This window comes from Marmota monax, unplaced genomic scaffold (assembly GCF_021218885.2).
Source record: "Marmota monax isolate L192 unplaced genomic scaffold, Marmota_monax_Labrador192_F-V1.1 WCK01_AAM20220418_F8-fsc00056, whole genome shotgun sequence".
Taxonomy (NCBI): domain Eukaryota; kingdom Metazoa; phylum Chordata; class Mammalia; order Rodentia; family Sciuridae; genus Marmota; species Marmota monax.
Genome location: NW_026695212.1, coordinates 7,455,235 through 7,473,368, shown reverse-complemented (window position 1 = coordinate 7,473,368; position 18,134 = coordinate 7,455,235). Strand labels below are relative to the sequence as shown.

Sequence of the window (18,134 nt, the reverse complement as noted above, 5' to 3'; positions counted from 1 at the left end):
TTCATTGTGTGGATATAATAAAATATATGTATTCATTTATATATTAATAGATTCTTAGATTATTTGCACTTTTTGGTCTGGATCTCTGTTTCTTTAAGATATATTTATAGAAGTGGAATTCCTTGACCAAATCATAGGAACTGTAGAAAGAACATATTCCTAATATACATCTAATTGTATATCATCTTCAGTATCTGAAACTCTCCAGCTAATCTCAATGACGTCCATTCACAGTTCCTCTTATAAAACATCCAAAGTTATACATGTTTGTGTACAGCACTTCACTCTTAACAAATATTTATCATCTACCATCAAACACTAGTGTAAACATTTAGACTATATCTTTATTGACAAAACCAGCAAAAATCCCACTCTTTATGACATTTGTAGATGAAGAGGAGGAAATACAATAAATAAGACACAAAATAAATAAATATTATATAGTTATATACAGTGATATTGGTACATTATTATATGCAGCATGTATACTGCATATAATATACTATATATCAAATATGTTTATTATCACTGATACTATAGGGGAAAAATGTAAGCATAGGGGAAGGTAAGGGAGATGGGAGGCAGTATGTAATATCAAATTAAGTGGTGACTATGGGCATCTTTGAATGAAACATGGTAAAGAATTAGTCAGGCACAGATCCAGCATAAGGCAGAAGCCACAACCAGTGACATGGAATCTCCTTGTGTGTTGAGGACCGGCAAGGAGGCCAGAGTGGCTGAAGCCAAATGTACAAGGGAAAAAGTGGTGGGAAGAGAAGTCAAAGATGTGACTATTGCCCAGCAATAACCCACTGAAGGTTAATGTCAGAACTTGGTGGGAGTCTTGGTTCTCAAACTCACCTTCTGAAAAGTAGGGAAAACATGGCTTCTTAACCTTGAAAAGATATTGGAGGGGATTAAGTAATATTTTACATCTTGATTACTTTGTACATTAGAAACTACTATGCTAATATTAGCACAAAGGGAAGCCCTGGGTTCCATCCCTTGTACTGAAAAAAAAAAAAAACAACTCATTTTTAATTATAAGACTCTGTCCTTTTTGTTTGAATGTTATTCTAAAGCTAGAATCCTAAATCATATAGCTTGTGTATATCATACCCTTTATATATCATTGAAATTTCACATTTCTTTAAAGTGAGTGAAAACATAGAGAACCTAGTGACAAAATATAAATGCAGAAATCATAATTAGGTTTTTAAACTTTACATGAACTTTAATGTTGTCACAACTTTACCTGATTTGACTATAGTTTTCTTTACTGATTCACTTTTTTCCCAATTAAAAATATATTCAACCCGTGTAGTAATCTTATAAAACTTTTTTTTAAACCTTAGAAGTAGAAAGTTGTGATACTTTCCCTTTTTCCCTTCCCATAATAAGGGTCACAGCTGACACTCCTATAACAGAAGGCAGTTTAACAACATAAAAATATAGCAAATTTATTTTATCAAAGCCTTATATGATGTAGGAGTTTTTGGAAATGAAGGCCTGAAGACCCAGGGAAAATTCTATTTTCATGCTTAGGTTTGATAAAGAAGGGACAGCTATATAGAAATGTGATTGGACAAAAGGGTATAATCTAATGAGAGTTGGGGAGATACTTCTTGTCCTTTCTGTGTATGGCTCCTTCCTCCCAGATATGGGGCAAAACCCCTCTGGAACAAGGGTCCTATAATCTACTCTTTAGATTTCATCTTTATTGACAAAACCAGCAAAAATCCCACCTTTAATGACATTTGTAAATGAAGAAGAAGAAATACAATAAATAAGACACAAAATAAATAAGTATGAGATAGGTCAGAGAATTTTTGATTGCCAGCTCCTACACAGAAAGGCAAGGCTTCCAGTTTTATGGTTTGCTTTGGAGGAGGGGAGGTTCTCGTTTCTATGAACTGCCTTGAAGAACAGAAACTCTGATGTCTATGACTCATCTTGGAGGAGAAAGACAAGAGGAGTCAGGAGGGCAAGAGACCTTAGTCACTTCTAAGGACACTTCTGAAGCCCTCTAGTTACCTGAGTTGAAACACACAAAGTGCCTACCTTGGGATGGTGTTTTCTGAGCTCCAACACGCTCCCCTACTTCACTGATTTACATAATATTTAATTAAATTACCAGGCTTCAATAATGAGAACAGCTGCCACAAAGAGGTTTCGGTTTAAATACTGCTTAGTAAACATACAGTCCCCAAACTGGTGGCAGAAATAGAAGGTCCAATAAAAATGAACCAAGAGCTTGTGCGTTCCTGGACATCAGCATGTTATAGAGGGGACCGTGGGCTTCAGTTGACGCTGTCTTTAAGTAAGCTTGGTTAAGAGTCCATGTGGAAACCAAGATGGAAAGTAGAATTTATAAAGTGGTGGTTTCCCAGAGGATCTCAGCTCCAGAAGGAGTTTGCCCAGAGACCCAAAACACTTGAGCTTCAGTTTCCTCAGGTATAAAGGGATTTGAAATACAGTAATACCTACTACCCGATCTACGTACCTCAAAGGATTGTGGAAGGGACTAAATGACAAAATATTGGTGAAAATACTTTTATATGAAATCACTGGCCAATTAATAATGTTTGGCTGGAGTGCTGGAAACAAGAGTAACTATAATAATTTTAGACAATCTCATCCATTCTATCCCTTTCTTATGTATCAATAAGTAAGATTGAGCATCTTCTTTTTATTTATTTAGAGTCATTTTCTATGTGGTGATACATGTCTTTAGATCATAGAGCAAAATCTCTGGTTTTAAATGTACAAACAAGAAAATAACTTGAAAATAGATATCTCATTTCCAGGCATCTAAACTACTAGCTAGAATTCCTTCTTCTTTAAACATAAATAACCCTCATTTGGTAGGGGTGATAGAGGATGGTCAAAGGGGGAAAAAATCATAAAAATATATGAGTTTGCATTGTTTCACATTGTATTCCACTTTTGCTATAAACTGCTAATTAGAAAGAATCAATTAATGTCCACAATCTTTTCAGTCAGGATTTGATAATTACTTATTTACCTTAGAAGCACACGGTCCTCTAAAAACCTCATTTTTCTCCAAACTATGAATTCTTAAGATTAATAGATAATTTGACTAAAGGATCAGCCTAGTTGGGAGAATAGTGATGTTTTAGGGTTATATTCTGCTACATAGCATGCTATTTCAAATTACCTACAATTAGTGTGATTTCGTAATATTATCTGCAAGATAGCATTTTGCTTCCTTGCATTTTCTGCCTCTTTCATATCATTGTTAGCACCACACTAAAGAAACCCTAAAAAGCTGTTCAGGAAAATAATTTGAACATGAACTTGTGCTCTTAGAAACAGCTCCATTTGCAGCTCTCCCCCACCTCGTATTCAGCACCCACACTTATATGGTCTCTTTTTCTACTTTCTTCTAAAAGGGGGAAAATGTATTCAGTGGGTAAAAATAAGCTATTGTATCTCTGAGAGGAGATGGGATGCTAATTAAGGGTTGTTGGAAGGAACAAGTCACATTGCATTGTCTACTGGGAGCTGGCTGCCAATTGCTTTTTTGGTAAAGCGTCAAGGAAAACATTCAAGAGGCCAGGGCCAGCTTGGGAGAGAAGCAAGCAGCCGAGGCTTCCACTTATCAAGGAGGTGCAGAAGCCTGCTCAAGTACTGTTACGAGTCAGGTGCAGGCAGCGAGCTCCTGCCTGGCAGCTTTCCTTACTGGTTTCGAGAGCCACCTTTCTAAATGGGAGCCTGCTGCTCAGGTCTGATCGGGGACAATGGGGCACGTATGCCAGACTACTGCACCACTGCTTGCCTCTTTCTTTGGTCAATTCTTTTTCCAAGATTCTTTGTCACTCTTCTTGGATTCATCCGGGAGACATGGGTTTTAAGAAACACAATAGCTCGGGTCTTGCAGCGAAATAATTGATGCTTCACTGAAAGAAACCAGGCAAATTGGTTAGTATGATTACCTTTAACAAACGGGGACAATTTTAGACATTTGGCAACTGCAGGGGGAAATAAGTTGCTCTACTTTTAAAAGGTTTCTTTTCTTGGGCTAGATTGTAGCTCAGTGGTAGGGTGCTTGCCTAGCATGTGTGAGGCACTGGGTTCAATTCTCAGCACCACATCTAAATAAATAAAAATAAAGGTTCATCAACAGCTTAAAAACAATTTTCTTTTTAAAAAAGGTTTCTTTTCTTCATATTACCATTAAATCAGCTAGAGCAAGCCTTTAGTCTGATTGCCTGCAGTTGTGAGTGGCATGTAAATAAAGCTGAAATGATTTACTTCATTTAGAGAAGGATCAAAATGTGGAAGATATAAATGTGTTTATAATGTAATGGATGAAAGATATTGTGATTCGGCTAGGTGAGGTGACTTCCTGTGTGGCTCTAGCATGTAGAGTGATTGGTGTTCAGCATTATAAAGCCCCGAGGTGTGTTTCTGACAATGTACATGTCTTTACCTTTAGGTCTGTAAGTCTGTGATTCTTTTGCCGTTTTCTTGAATCTATAAGTATTTAAAATTTTTTCAAGTGTGTTGTTCATCTCCCTCTGACTTAGAAGAGTTGAGCCAAGCGTCCTGGTACTAAAAGACCCTGACTGAAAGCAACGAGTGAAAGAATTCCTGTATATAAATGTGTATGTTTGAGAGAAAGGGTTAAGTGCTATTTAAACAACATTTCCAGAGTTAACTTCACTTCCCTGGGCATTCAAAATAAAATATCAACTTTCACCCTTTAGTTTTTTAACCATCAAAAAATGTGATTAGAAAATTAGCAATTCCTTTGTAGTTATTTAAAAGACAAAGTAATAAATAATATGAGCTTATATGTATGCTTGAATCTTACTTGGCAGTTTTCTTTTAATAATGATGTCTGAATATAATAATTAAATAATATTTAGTGCATGAAAGTGTAATCACTTTGGGTTCACAATATATTTCCCAGTAGTTTTAAGATATAACAACAACAATATTAGCATTGTGTTCTAAGAGTTTACTGTATACCTGGCTTTGTCCTAAGTACTTGAACATTTTAAATCATGAGGAAACTGAGACCAAAGATGTTAAGTATCTTGCTTATGGATTCACAGCTAATAAGGAGAGCGACCAAAATTTGAATCCAGACCCTCTGAGTCCAAGTCTGTGCCTTAACCACTATGCTATACTAACATGCTTAAAATATAATTATTACTCTTATTAAGCCTCTCAAAGTAGATCCATCATAAAAACATGTTAAAAATAATTTAATTATACATTTATTTCAATAGTGCCATAAGTTAAAAATCCCTTAGACCTGTGAAATATAATACCATATATGCATTAATGATCATAACCTCTGCCTTACATACAGGGGAAACTTTATTCATTGGAATCTAATATATTACAGATACGCTTATTGGATATATCAGGAACACAGGTGAATTGTGCCTTACCTCAATCATTGTGGGAGGATATTTCTTTTATTTTTAGTCATCACATGATAAACTCTAATATTTGGATTTTAATTTCTTGGTTTAGTTCTTAAGTACTTTTTAATTTCTATGTAGACTTTTGGGAATTTTTTGCCTCTCTATTTCATTATTATTGGTATGGGATTAGTAATGATAGTATTTGATAGGGCTTGTAAAAATTTACTTTTTAAAAAATCACAACCTATTGAGACATAATTTTCATACTATATAATTCACTGTTTAAATGTACAGTTCAGGGCTGGGGTTGTGGCTCAGAGGTAGAGCGCTTGCCTAGCACATGTAAGGCACTGGGTTTGATCCTCAGCATCACATAAAAATAAATAAATAAATAAAGATATTGTGTCTATCTACAACTTAAATTTTTTTTAATTTAAAATTTACAATTCAATGGTTTTAGTATATTTATAGAGTTTTAAAAATTGATATTTTATTTTTCTAATTAATAACAGAAAACATTTTAAGATACTTGAATGAAAGGTACTCCAAGGCTAATAAAAGTTCTTCCTTCCCCTCCTCCAGAAATGTGTGCTATACTGGCCAGAAAAGAGAGGGATATACGGGAAAGTTGAGGTTCTGGTTATCAGTGTAAATGAATGTGAAAACTACACCATTCGAAACCTTGTCTTAAAGGTAAGATTATATAGCTGTAGCTATCTACGAAGTAGATGAAATTAGAGGATGACATTTCTACTTTGAAATTATTTACACTAATAAGAATTACAGATTCAGCTTAAACACATTAAATAATGTGAAGATCAAAGAGAAACTATAATCATTCCCTCATGTATTCTTTGTTGTCAGCTACTGTTAGTATGTAGAATAATTAAATTAATCTAAGTAGACATTAAGGAAGTTCATTATGTAGGATGTTGGGATCTTCTAATTTGCATTAATAAAACAAAGCCTTTAACAAAAGCCTTGTGCTGGAGACTTTACCATGACTCTTTATAATATCATTTTGGCCTAAGCAGCTTTAAGCAAGGCCTGGAAACTATGAAAGAAAAAAATCTGCACCTGTGGGTGGCTGTGGGAAGCAAGACAAGCCTGAAGTGTTGATGAGTTCTTAAAAAACTGGAGTTACAGTACTTCATAGGGACTTCCCCCAGACCAGCTTACGTCATACAAAAATTATCTTATTTAACTTGTTCCTCAGCAAGTGCTGGGGAATATTGCTATGGCATTATTCTTGCATCTAAAGAAGAATCATCCCAAAGATGTCAAGCCTATCAGCAGCCTCAATGCTGGAACAGAATCATCACAAAGAAGAAGACACCAGAGGGAGAGCTGCAGGGATGGTTTCCATTGGAAAGTTTGACATCAGAAGGAATTTACCAAAATCTGGTTTTCAGCACTCACCCAGTCCATACCAGGTCCCCACTCGGGTTCAGGATTTTGAGATGATGTGCTCAGGCTCTTGTTCAAAGTGTTTCCAATCTAGGGATCCCATCTAGCTCCCTAACTACCAAATTCCTCATTTCTGTTAAATCCTGGAATATGGGATGAGTGTAAAAAGATCAGCATGACTGACTATGAAATCAAATGTTCTCATATTGTTTAACGTATTTATAATAAACTGTCAAGAGGGATCATAGAGCAGGAAACACATTAATTGAGATTCTTTCTGGCTACATTTTCACCTACCCTTTTCACATAGAAAAATATATATAAACATATATCTAGTCTCTGGTATATATATTATATATTATAGATAAAAATGTAAATGTCACTTTATAGGTGCAAGAGTGTCAACCTTTCAGGTCAGAATGTTGAAGGTAAAGTTTTCTCAGTTCTTCAGAACTCTTATAGATTTTTTTTTCCATGTAGATATAAGTAGCTTGCAAGATGGGAATGATAGAAGACTTTCAGTATTGTGTTCTGGGTGACTTTTAGTTTCATAAGTGAATAAGGCATTTGGTGGCTATTGCTATTTTCAGCAAGGAAGCCACACCCAACTTGTGAAGCATTACTGGTACACCTCATGGCCTGACCACAAGACTCCGGACAGCGCCCAGCCCCTTTTGCAACTCATGCTGGATGTAGAAGAAGACAGACTTACTTCTGAGGGCCGAGGGCCTGTGGTTGTCCACTGCAGGTAAGGCATGAACCTGTCTTTCTGCCTTAGCAACTATTCTTTCTTTATAAAGTCACAGAAATGGAAGAATTGGGGGTTTGCTTCCTGGATGTGACATTCTTGACAGATTAAATATTTATCAAAATTGGTTAACTTTCTAATATTTTAGTCTTCATCAAGAGGATGCTTACAGAAACGAGTACACCCTTTTAAGGCATTTTCAGCAAACAGACTAGGAACAAAATATGAATTCTAAATAAATAAGCTCAGTGTGCAGGACACCTTAGGCAGTCATCTGACTTGAAATTTAGGCTGATTTATTTTGCCTCATCAGTCTCATGTGCACTAAGAATTACAGATGTGTTTTCTGAAATTACCAATTGCTTTTCCATTCTTTCAAGATGGCACCTAAACTCTACATGGATTGTGTCTTGATAACATTCATTGTTATGTCAAATTTGGTGGAACTGGTCAGCTATTTTCAGTTACCTCATGAAATTCAAATGGAAACAAATTTATGAAGTGGGAAGTGAGAAACTGCAGGTTTATTAAAAGAAAAATAATGTGCTATTACCAGAATGTGGGGTATGGTGGCCAGGCCAACAGCAGCAACAGTCTTCCCTAATGACTCCTTTCCCTAAGGTCTATCTTTAAGCTCACCTAGTACCTTTCCCCCTCGTTTTCCTTTTAGAGAAACCCAACTAAAGCAAAGTAATTTAAAGTCATTTATAGAACCAATCATTTATTCTCCATACATTCTCAAAATAATTCATGTTCCTTTGTTTAACCTCATAAGTTTCTTAAGAGAGTTTTGATAAAGCCTTGAATAAATAAAATGTTTTATTTTGGATTATCATTCTGGCCTCCTTCCTTCTTGAAACTTTGTGATTTAATTAGGATTAAAAGTTAATATATATGTCTGTTTATCCAAAGGTGTCTTTATCCAGTGTTTTAGCATTAGGCCTTGCCCTAAACTTAGCTTGGAGTTGAGAGAAAACAAACTAATTGCCCATACTCAAGGGCTGAAACTATCCCCCACCCCAAATCATAAAATACTCAGTATATCTAAACTGAACTAGCCATTTCCCCTATAAATCCAGGCCCCCTTTCTGATTACTGTTTCTAAGAATGAGGCCTTCTTTTTTCCAGCATTCAATGTTGACAGTTATCTTTGGCCCTTCTTTCAACTCCATCCTCAGTATCTAATCAGTTACCAGATTGGCTTTCCCTTCAAAGCTTCTCCCATAATCACCTCTTCCTGTCCAACCACCCTAGTTCAGGCCCTTCTGACCTCATCCATGTAGTTTAGAAGTAGCTGGCTAATTGCACACATATACCCTTCTTCCTGTGCCATGATGGCCCACCCTGTCAACTTCTCTGGGATCATGTTCCTAAAACCACTTTTCATCACATGAAATCCTTGCTCAAAAGTTGTCAATGGCTTTGCATTGCCTAGAGCAAAAGTCCTTAACCTTGAGTCCTTAGGTAAACTACAGGGATCAGTGAACTCCTTGAAATTATTTGAACTAAGACATGTGAATTATTTCTGGGAAGTGAAAGATTACAGTTTCCAACAATTAAGGAAAAAAAAAAAAAAGGTGTACAGAGGATACAGTCCAAACCTCTTAGCACTCCAAGTAAGATTCCAGAGTACTTTCCCAAGCTTATTTCCCACTTTTCTAACGAAATAACTTCTACTTCTAGCCAGGCTAGTAATTTATTGTCACATGTCATAATCCTGTTTTGCATCAGTTCTTTCTTTATATCATTGTCACACTTGGAAAATTTTCTCATGCATGATAGCCAAAATGCCTGCCACACAGAGGGTACAGATCAAATGCTATTTCTTCCATGAAACAAACTGTCTATGGACACTTCAACTAAAAGACACCCATTCCTTCTGATTTCCTATGTACTCACATCCAACAGGAAGCAATACCAGCTATGAGAAGCTAACAGTATTTGAGTGCCAAGATGGGAGAGATTAATTCCAACCCTGGGGGTTGAAGAAACCTCTAAACATTGGAATAATGTTGAACTAGGTCTTAAAAAATGATCAATGTTTGTGGTTTTAAAAGGTGGTGGGGAAGGCATTTCTGACTGTGAAAATGTCATTGAAACAGAAAGGAAAATGAGAATAATAACACATAGGCTAGAAAGAAGACAGCAAAAAAGACATTCAGATTTTGCAAGATATGAATACCCAACAGGGAGGTCAGACATTATAATCTTAACTAATGGAAGCCATCCACAGTTTTTGAATAAGGAGTGATATAATGATGCCCTTATTTTAGAAAGATGAACCTTGCAGTTGTGTGTATATCATGTATTAGTCAAGGAAAAGATTTGAGACTTGGAAACCACAATGAGATCACTGCTAGTCATGGACTGAGGAGATGGTGAAGATGCAAATAGTCTACAGAAAGGAAAGCATGGATCAAAGGCTCAGTAGAGATGGAAAAATAGAAGAATTGGTAGCAGATTGGAAGTGGGAGGTGAGAGAGGGGGAGATGTTGAAGATGCTTCAAGATTTCTAGACTAAAAAACTGGTGGCTCAGTGGTAATGCCATTGAGGGAAAAGATAATTCATTCCATTTTAAATACACTTAGAGATACTGAGCGAGAGCAAAATAGTAACAGCAAGAGCTCCAGCTAAAAGAAATTTATTTTTAGATGGAGATTTCAGAGAAATTCACATAAAGACTTGGTGGTAGAAATTGGCATGTGAGAAGGGTCTTGTCCAGTTGATTTTAGGGGCATATTGTGTAAGGCAAATAAATGTGTGAACCCTCCAGGACAGACAGCATTTTGATGATTACCTCTACATTAATGATGTGGAATATGTACTTCTAGCCCCATCCCCTCTCCTACACTGGACTGAGTTCTTGGTTATTCACTGAACTCCTCAACATCAAACCCCCATCCACCCTTATCAGCTTTATTCCAGAATCCCCCTGGTCTCAGGGGTGCCGCCATTCCTAGCCTCCAAGCACAAGCATCTTCACTGTACCTTACCTAAGTCTAGGCTCTCGTTATTCTTTCTAGAACAATTACAGTGCCTTTTCAGTATTTTCCCCCTCCCCATCACCTCCCACCACCCTGCTCATCCTACTACTCATAACTAAATAAGATATTTTAAGCACTTAGCACAGAACCAAGCTTGTAATACTCAACACATGAGAGTTTTATTATCATTACTATTCATCTTCACTGCCGTTTCAGATTGTGCACTACCCTTTTGAAAGAACTGCATCTTAACTTTGTCACACACCCCACCCCCATCTTTTTATTCCTTTTCTTTTCCTTGCAGCGCAGGGATCGGTAGGACGGGGTGTTTTATTGCTACATCCATCGGCTGTCAACAGTTGAAAGAAGAAGGCGTTGTGGACGCACTAAACATTGTTTGCCAACTTCGCGTAGACAGGTACGGGAATTGTGCCATAGGGATTTCACTTCAGAGCTGCGTTATCAGTCACCACCTGATCTGATCAGCCTGACTCCATCAGCTCCGAGGTTCTAAATCTCTACAGGGATTCTTGTAAAATACCAAAAATCATGCATTACATTTAAAAAGCTATTGAAGGAAGTACTGTTCATAACACCAACCATCAAAAATCCAAATACCAAAACTTATGCTTAATCTTTCCTCATCCCTTTTACAGGTTATGATATCTTACATCCCTATTCCTCTGTGTATAATCTGGATTTTCATATGACTTAATTGAATCATTCGCTTTAGCATCTTTTGTTTTATTTTTGTGAAACTGGGGATTGAACCCAGAGGTGCTCTACCACTGAGCTACATCCCCAGTCCTTTTTATTTTTCATTTTGAGACAGAGTCTCACCAAATTGCTTAGAGCCTTGCTAAGTTGCCAAGGCTAGCCTCAAATTTAGGATCCTCCTGCCTCCATCTCCTGAGCCGCTGGGATTATAGGCAAGCACCATTACATTCAGCTCATTCTGGATGCTGCAAAAACAGCTTTAAACAAGATGAGTGAGGCCCCTGTTCTCCTAGAGTTTACATGCTAACACAAGGAAACAAATAACAAATAAAGAAATAAACAAGATTATTCTAGACAGAATTAAATACTGTGAAATAATATAACAAAGAAGACAACAGGAGCTGAGTCACTTGAACTTTAGCCCTATGACCCAGAAAAGTAAAATTGTATGGTTATCTTTTAAGAATTGCTCAACAAATGTTTGCTGAGCACATACTATGTCCTACTTTCTGTGTGTTTAATAAAAGTAGCAAAAAGATTTTTCTGAAAATTAGGTGAGATATTGCTATATACAAGGCACTTAGAATATGGCCAGGCACTTATTAAGCCTTTAAGAAATACTGTGTTTTTAACATCTTCCTTGCTCTAAGTCTTTGTAAGTGTGTCTTCCCTCGTTTTTTTCTTTTAATCTTGATTGGCTTATTAGAGACTATTCATCACAGTGGTTAAGATACTAGACTCTGGAAACAGTTTACCTGAGTTTGCATCCAAGTTTCTACCACTTTCTGGTTTTTGTGGTCTTGGGTGTGTTACTAGACTTTTTTATTCCTTGGTTTTCTCATCTTGAAAATGAAATTAATAATATTATACACTTTTCTTTATTGTTGTAAGGATGAAATGAGACAATTTACGTAAAGCACCTGGCACACACTAAGCATTTGACTAAGTTTAACTACATTTATTATCAATATGCATAGCCAGTAAACGAAATATGTGTCTGTAAACTAGAAATACTAATGTATACCTCACAGGCCTGCAGTAACATTTAAATGAGATTAATCCTGTTGCTGTACTTAATAGAACACAACCTGCATTTCCTCCTGCACTTAACCCTCTCTGCCTCCTCCTTTTGCACACTGCACATGTAATTGCTTCCAAAAATATTTTCTTTTTTTTACATAAGAAAATCAGTTCCAGTTATCCCTCTTCCTTCTCTTAACAATTGCTGTCTTAATCTCCATGAATCCCCTTGTCTTCCATCCAAGAAAGTCCATAGGATGCAGTTGCTTTACTTCAGATTTGGGGACTTATTCTCAGGAGAGGGTTCTAAGTCAGAGCATAAACAACAGCACCCAGTTAGCCTGGAGCTACTCCCACATTGACCTTGATCTTTCCTACTTTGTGTGTCTGTAAACAAGGCTGTAGCATGGGACCCCTGTATCCATGAGGGACTCCAGTGTGTACCCCTGAGTCGTGCTTTCCTACTATCTTATGCCAGAACTGCAGATTAAGCACATGGATGTGAACTGATTCTGAACCCAGTTGACCTATCACAGCTCCCCGGTGCTGTTGAGAACAACATGCTGAGAAATAGGCTTGGCCTGCTCCTTGTCTGGGCTCCTGTTTGTCAATTCTTGCCTACTCACCCTCCCATCTCCCACCTCCCCCACTCATTTTTGTAACCTGACCTCCACCTTGGTCTCCACTTCCCAATCCCATTCCCCTGCCTATGGAATTCTCTCCTAGTTTTGAATAGAATCACAAATACTTTTTTTTTTAACCCTATCACAATGCCTCCTCTATCTACTCCTTCCTTCCTAAAACAAATGGTCAGAAATTTTGGCCTTGGCCTTCCATTACCACCAAGGCCTTCCCACAGGACTTTTTTTTTTTTTTTTTTTTTTTTGCTCTTGATAGGATCTTCAAAACATATCCAACTTCTCTGCTGATGTGATGCCTATAGGCTCCCCGTACTCTGGATCTGAATTACTGCCAACATGTGTGTCAAAACCATTGTAACTGGTTTATTAATCAAGACCCCTTCTACATAAATTCTTTCTGAGCAGCTGCATCTGTTGTTTATGCAATAGATCCTCTCCTTAATGTTTTCCCTGAAAGGTCTTTCCTTTGCCTTCCTTCCTTCACAGGATCAACACAGATTTTGCTCTTCTTGTCTCTCCTGTTGTGCATTCTTCTAGTGATTATGAAAAGCAAAACAGAAAATCTTCCTCCTTTACCTCACCTCCTCTTCTTTTTCTCCCCCATCTAGTTCTTCCGCTATTTCCTGACATGCCTCATTTTTAAAACTACAGTTTGTAGCTGCCTATTGCCCCAGACCACATCCTTGACTGATACCAGGAAAACTGATCTCAGAGACTCCAAACATCTGCCTTTATTCTCTTTGAGTGTATCTTTATCAATTTTTCAAACCTTGTCCCGGCGCCTGATTCTCCCTGGTCCTCCTTGCCTTCTGCTCTGGATCTGTCTTCAGACATTCCAAAATGCATTAGTCAACATGCGGAAATTTATCTAATCACAGATCTCCACAATGGTCTTCAAAGCCTATGACTCATTGCGCTTCCAAAATTAACCCAAGAGTAGGAAAAACTGTATTTCTTAGACTTATTATTTTTTTTTAATGAGAAAACAAAGAATTCAAGACACCAAGTCATGTGCTCAAGATCATATAGTTTAAGGAAATAGCAAACCAGACCTATTTGGAATCCAGGAGTTCAGAGTTCTAATTCAAGTGTATGACTATCAAAATAAGTATGAATATCATAGATAAAAGTAAACAAGCAATGTCTTCAGTAAAACTGCCTGACAAAAGCATGTCTCTTGGATAAGGTTCTACCGATTAAAAAATGCAAAGGCAGCATGATATTGTAATTTTTAAAACAGCTGTTAGTATGAACAAGGGCTGTTTTTTCAACATATGAAGTGAGATGGTCTGCAGTTGCCTGAAGAATACAATTTAAACAACAGAAAATTGTCTTACCCCTTGTAAGGGTCAGGCAAAGCGTTGGAGAAAGAGACCACCAAGTGACCACTCATGCAATTGGCAGAAGGGGATTTATTGAACCAGCATGCTGGGGCTCCATGCCCACTCAAGAAGGGAAAGCAGCCCAGAGCCCCGAGCAGGGGCTGAACACTGCTTAAGTACACTTTTTGGGGAGGGCGGAGGGCTTTGTATACATCAGAACAAATCATCATGAGGCATGGGAAAATTGAACAACAACTCCTAAACATGATTAGTTCATTCATTGGCAGGAACAGGTCAGGCTGGAGTGATAGGTCATTCCTAAGAGGGGGTTACATTCAAACTGATTGGTTTTAGGGCCTAAATGACTACGTGACCAGTTACACAGAGCCCTTCAGTTATTAAACAACCAAGTAGTCAGGGGAAATATTTACTGGGCAGTTCCAGTATTGTCCTAACAGCTACAGGGATTTCAGGTTTTGCAGGTAGCATAGAAACCTAACAATACCTAATCCTTTACATTTTAACTCAGACCTTGCAGCTTAGAAACTTTACAACACCCGGTCTTTTACCCTTTAACTTTTACGCTTTAACTTCAATTTCTTTTACCCTTACACCCTAAATGTCTATGAAGAATCCCTGAAACGTCTGTGTAGAATGAGTATCTAAAACACTGTTTTTAGAGAGTCAACCTTTGTCTAGAAGAATCTTTTTTTTTTCAAGTTCATTGAACCGGAGGATGAGAAGTGAGGGTAAACCTGTATAACTTCTCAGCTATCTAACGCTACACTTCAAAGGAGGTGATTTACCATTTCCCAGTATAATAGCTAGAGAGGATGTAACTCTCCATCTTAGGAATCCATTCAGAACTTGGGTTCAGATGAAAGGGAATAGAAGAGAGATCCCCAGATGCCAAGCACACTCTGATGAGGCCCTGAAGCCAAGGAGACTGGTAGACCAGCTCTGTGCAACAGGAAGACATGAGGTATTGAGAGGAGCAGAGGAGCTCCAGCCTGGGGTGCCTCCGGCAAAACTGGATGCAAAATTGGCCCAATGTAAAATGAAAATGGGAATCTCCTGGCTTAAAAAGTTATATAACATTTCTAGGCAGTGATAACAGAGTATTAATCCAAGTGCAAGGTCCCTCTCAACACAAGGGCAGAGGGCATGAATGACTGCACACATCATAAATCCTGGAACCACCCTGCTTTGGGATGTTTTTAGGGTGGGTGTTTGTGGAACCTTGTGCCCTGAGGGACAAGCCCTGGAGACCTCTGCTCAGAGTGGTACTCCTGAAACATTCATTCATTCATTCATCCATTCAACAAACATTACTAAGCTTTTGCCACTGGACATGTGTCAGGTGCCTGGGTGGGGAAAGACAAATTCCCTAACAAACTTTTCTAATCTGTGTTCCTTAAGGTTTAGCTTAATGAACAATTATTGAGAGCCACTAGGTACCAAACCTGTCCACTTGGAGTTTCACAATAAGCCACCAAACATTTGCAGATCTGAAGAGTCCCACAGCATAGAAACCCTTGAACTGCGTTCAGGCACTCTTTTCCATTGATGTAACCATATAAAACTTTCCTCAAAGCCCTTCTAGGTGAGAGGGAGAGAGTTCTAATAATAAATATAAACTTCTTGCAAGAATTTGTGGGTGAAAAAGAAAACGTTGAGATGAGATAATAATTTGATCCTAAACAGGGACCATCTAATAGGGAAGGGGAAGGGTGGAGTTGGCTAATCAAAGCTTCTGGCTGAGTATAAAGGACCCAAAAGATAGAGCCAATGGAGGCTTTTTTTTAACCTTTCCTATTCTTTTCAACAATGGCCTCCACCTACCAGTGGTCCAGGACTGCACATAGAGCATCTTCCTTTTATAATCAACCCCTTATCACTCACAGATGCTTCCCCTTTTGAAGTCAAGGAATGGCTAACAACAAAGAAAAAAACAAGACAGTGATTTGGATATGTAAAAGGGAGCTTTTTTCGTGACTGATAAGTAAAGGCAGAGTGAGCACTGGGCAGGACCAAAATCCTGAGTTAAAAAAAAAAAATTACAATGCATGATGGTTGTTATTCAACAGGACAAAAATAGGCCATTTATACTCAAGTTGGAAATCTGCATTTTAGCAATAAATTCCAATGGTCTGGTTTAGAAATGAGTGTGTTATGCTGAATGGATGTTTCCAGTATAACAACAGTGACAAAGCCATTTGGTAGATTCCTCGTTTCTCTGGCAAGACATTATTATTATTGGCTTTAGGGAAACTTCTATTAATAGATGCCACAGTTCTCATGGCAGATTCATGAGCCTGTGATTCTCCTTTTAATAGTACTTTTGAGCATATTTTGAGCTAAAACAGGATTTCTTTTTTCCCTAACTAATTCAAAGTCAAAGCAAGGCACCCACGAGTGTTTTATTTAGAAGAGTATTAATGGAGCATCATTGCATTCCTATGGCTCATTTTTAATTAAACGATTAAAGGGGTAATGTAGAAATCAGAATTCAGCACTGTCTGCTGGGAGAATGAGCAGGCAGCCAGGGAGCCGGAGGACTGAGGCACCCCTGGACCAGACAACAGGAGCTTGGTGCTAAACCTGACTCTGCCCTAATTTTCTGGGAGACCACTCATCTGGTCTCTCTGTCTATAGCAAAAAGAGGTGGTGCACAACAGTGGTCCCCAATCATTTCTGGTATTAGGACCCCTTTTAAGGACTAAAATATTTCATAAATCTCTACCTGATAGTGGTGTTTTGAAGCCCATAATGCTTGTACTTATTTTCATTCCATGACTCACAACAGCACCCACTTATATTTAAAAATTAATGATAACTATACTGGATATGTATGTTTATTTGGCCAACCAATAATGGCTCAGGTAAGATGTCTCCAGTAAGATGTCTTTCAGCTATTGCTTTCATTAAACCTTTGAACCTCTGTTTCTTGGAGAACAAGAATAATAGTCATAAAATTTGCCCATGCCTACTAGGAAAATAATTAGTTAAAAAAAATGTGACCTTGACAACATTGAGAAAACTTTCATCTTAAAGTATTATCCAAGACTAAAAGGAGTAAGTCATGAATCGAAGGTCACATAACAAATTTTGACCCTTTTTTTTTTAACACTCTGAATGGAATTTCCAATTTTGACTACTATAGACTTGTTTGGCTCCCAAAGGCTATTATTTTCTAGAGTAGGAGATGCAGGTAGATTAAGCACAAAGTTAAGAGAGAAATTAATTTTCTAATACTTTGTCAATGACCCTAAACTAATTGCTATATAAACCAGGGGGAAAAATGCTTACCTCTGATGATTTTAGTTTAGATTACTTATTACTAATATCTGTATATGATAAGTATAATGAACTTTCTATTGGCTAGTATGGCTGTGAAAGGGGGGTTATCTGGCTCAGTCACCTTTTCCTTTTTTTGTTTTTGTTTTTTTTTTCTTTTTCTTTTTTCCAATGCTAGAGATCAAACCCAAGAGTGCTCTACGCTAAGGTGTATACCCAGCCCCCTTAAAAAAAAAAAAAAAAAAACTTTCTTTCTTGAGACAATATCTCACTAAATTGTCCCAGATGACCTTGAACTTACAATCCTCCTGCCTTAGCCTCCTGAGTAACCAGGATTAGAGGTATACACCACTATGCCCAGCTCATATTTTCCTATCAAATAGTTACTATATATGCAAAGGCCAACAATTTCCAAAAATTAGTGACAAAAAGGCATTAATAACATTAATATCAAATGAAACTATTTTTATTACTTAGAAAGCCCTTTCATATATTGCTTTAGTCTTCTAATCTCAAATATCACCAAATTGTTGTGACTATACCACCTAATTAAGAGTTCCAATTGCTATAGAGCCAAACCAAAAAATTTTTACTTTAT

The 18,134-nt window shown here is 37.5% G+C and overlaps 1 protein-coding gene across 1 annotated transcript in view; it reads left to right on the top strand.

Annotated features, from left to right (window-relative positions):
• Ptprr (protein tyrosine phosphatase receptor type R) overlaps positions 1–18,134 on the top strand; it is a 264,907-nt gene that overhangs the window by 237,794 nt on the left and 8,979 nt on the right. The window contains exons 11-13 of the mRNA XM_058574639.1: positions 5,982–6,092; positions 7,397–7,554; positions 10,844–10,957. Coding sequence (XP_058430622.1) covers positions 5,982–6,092; positions 7,397–7,554; positions 10,844–10,957 — 383 coding nt within the window. The remainder of the gene's footprint in view (positions 1–5,981; positions 6,093–7,396; positions 7,555–10,843; positions 10,958–18,134) is intronic.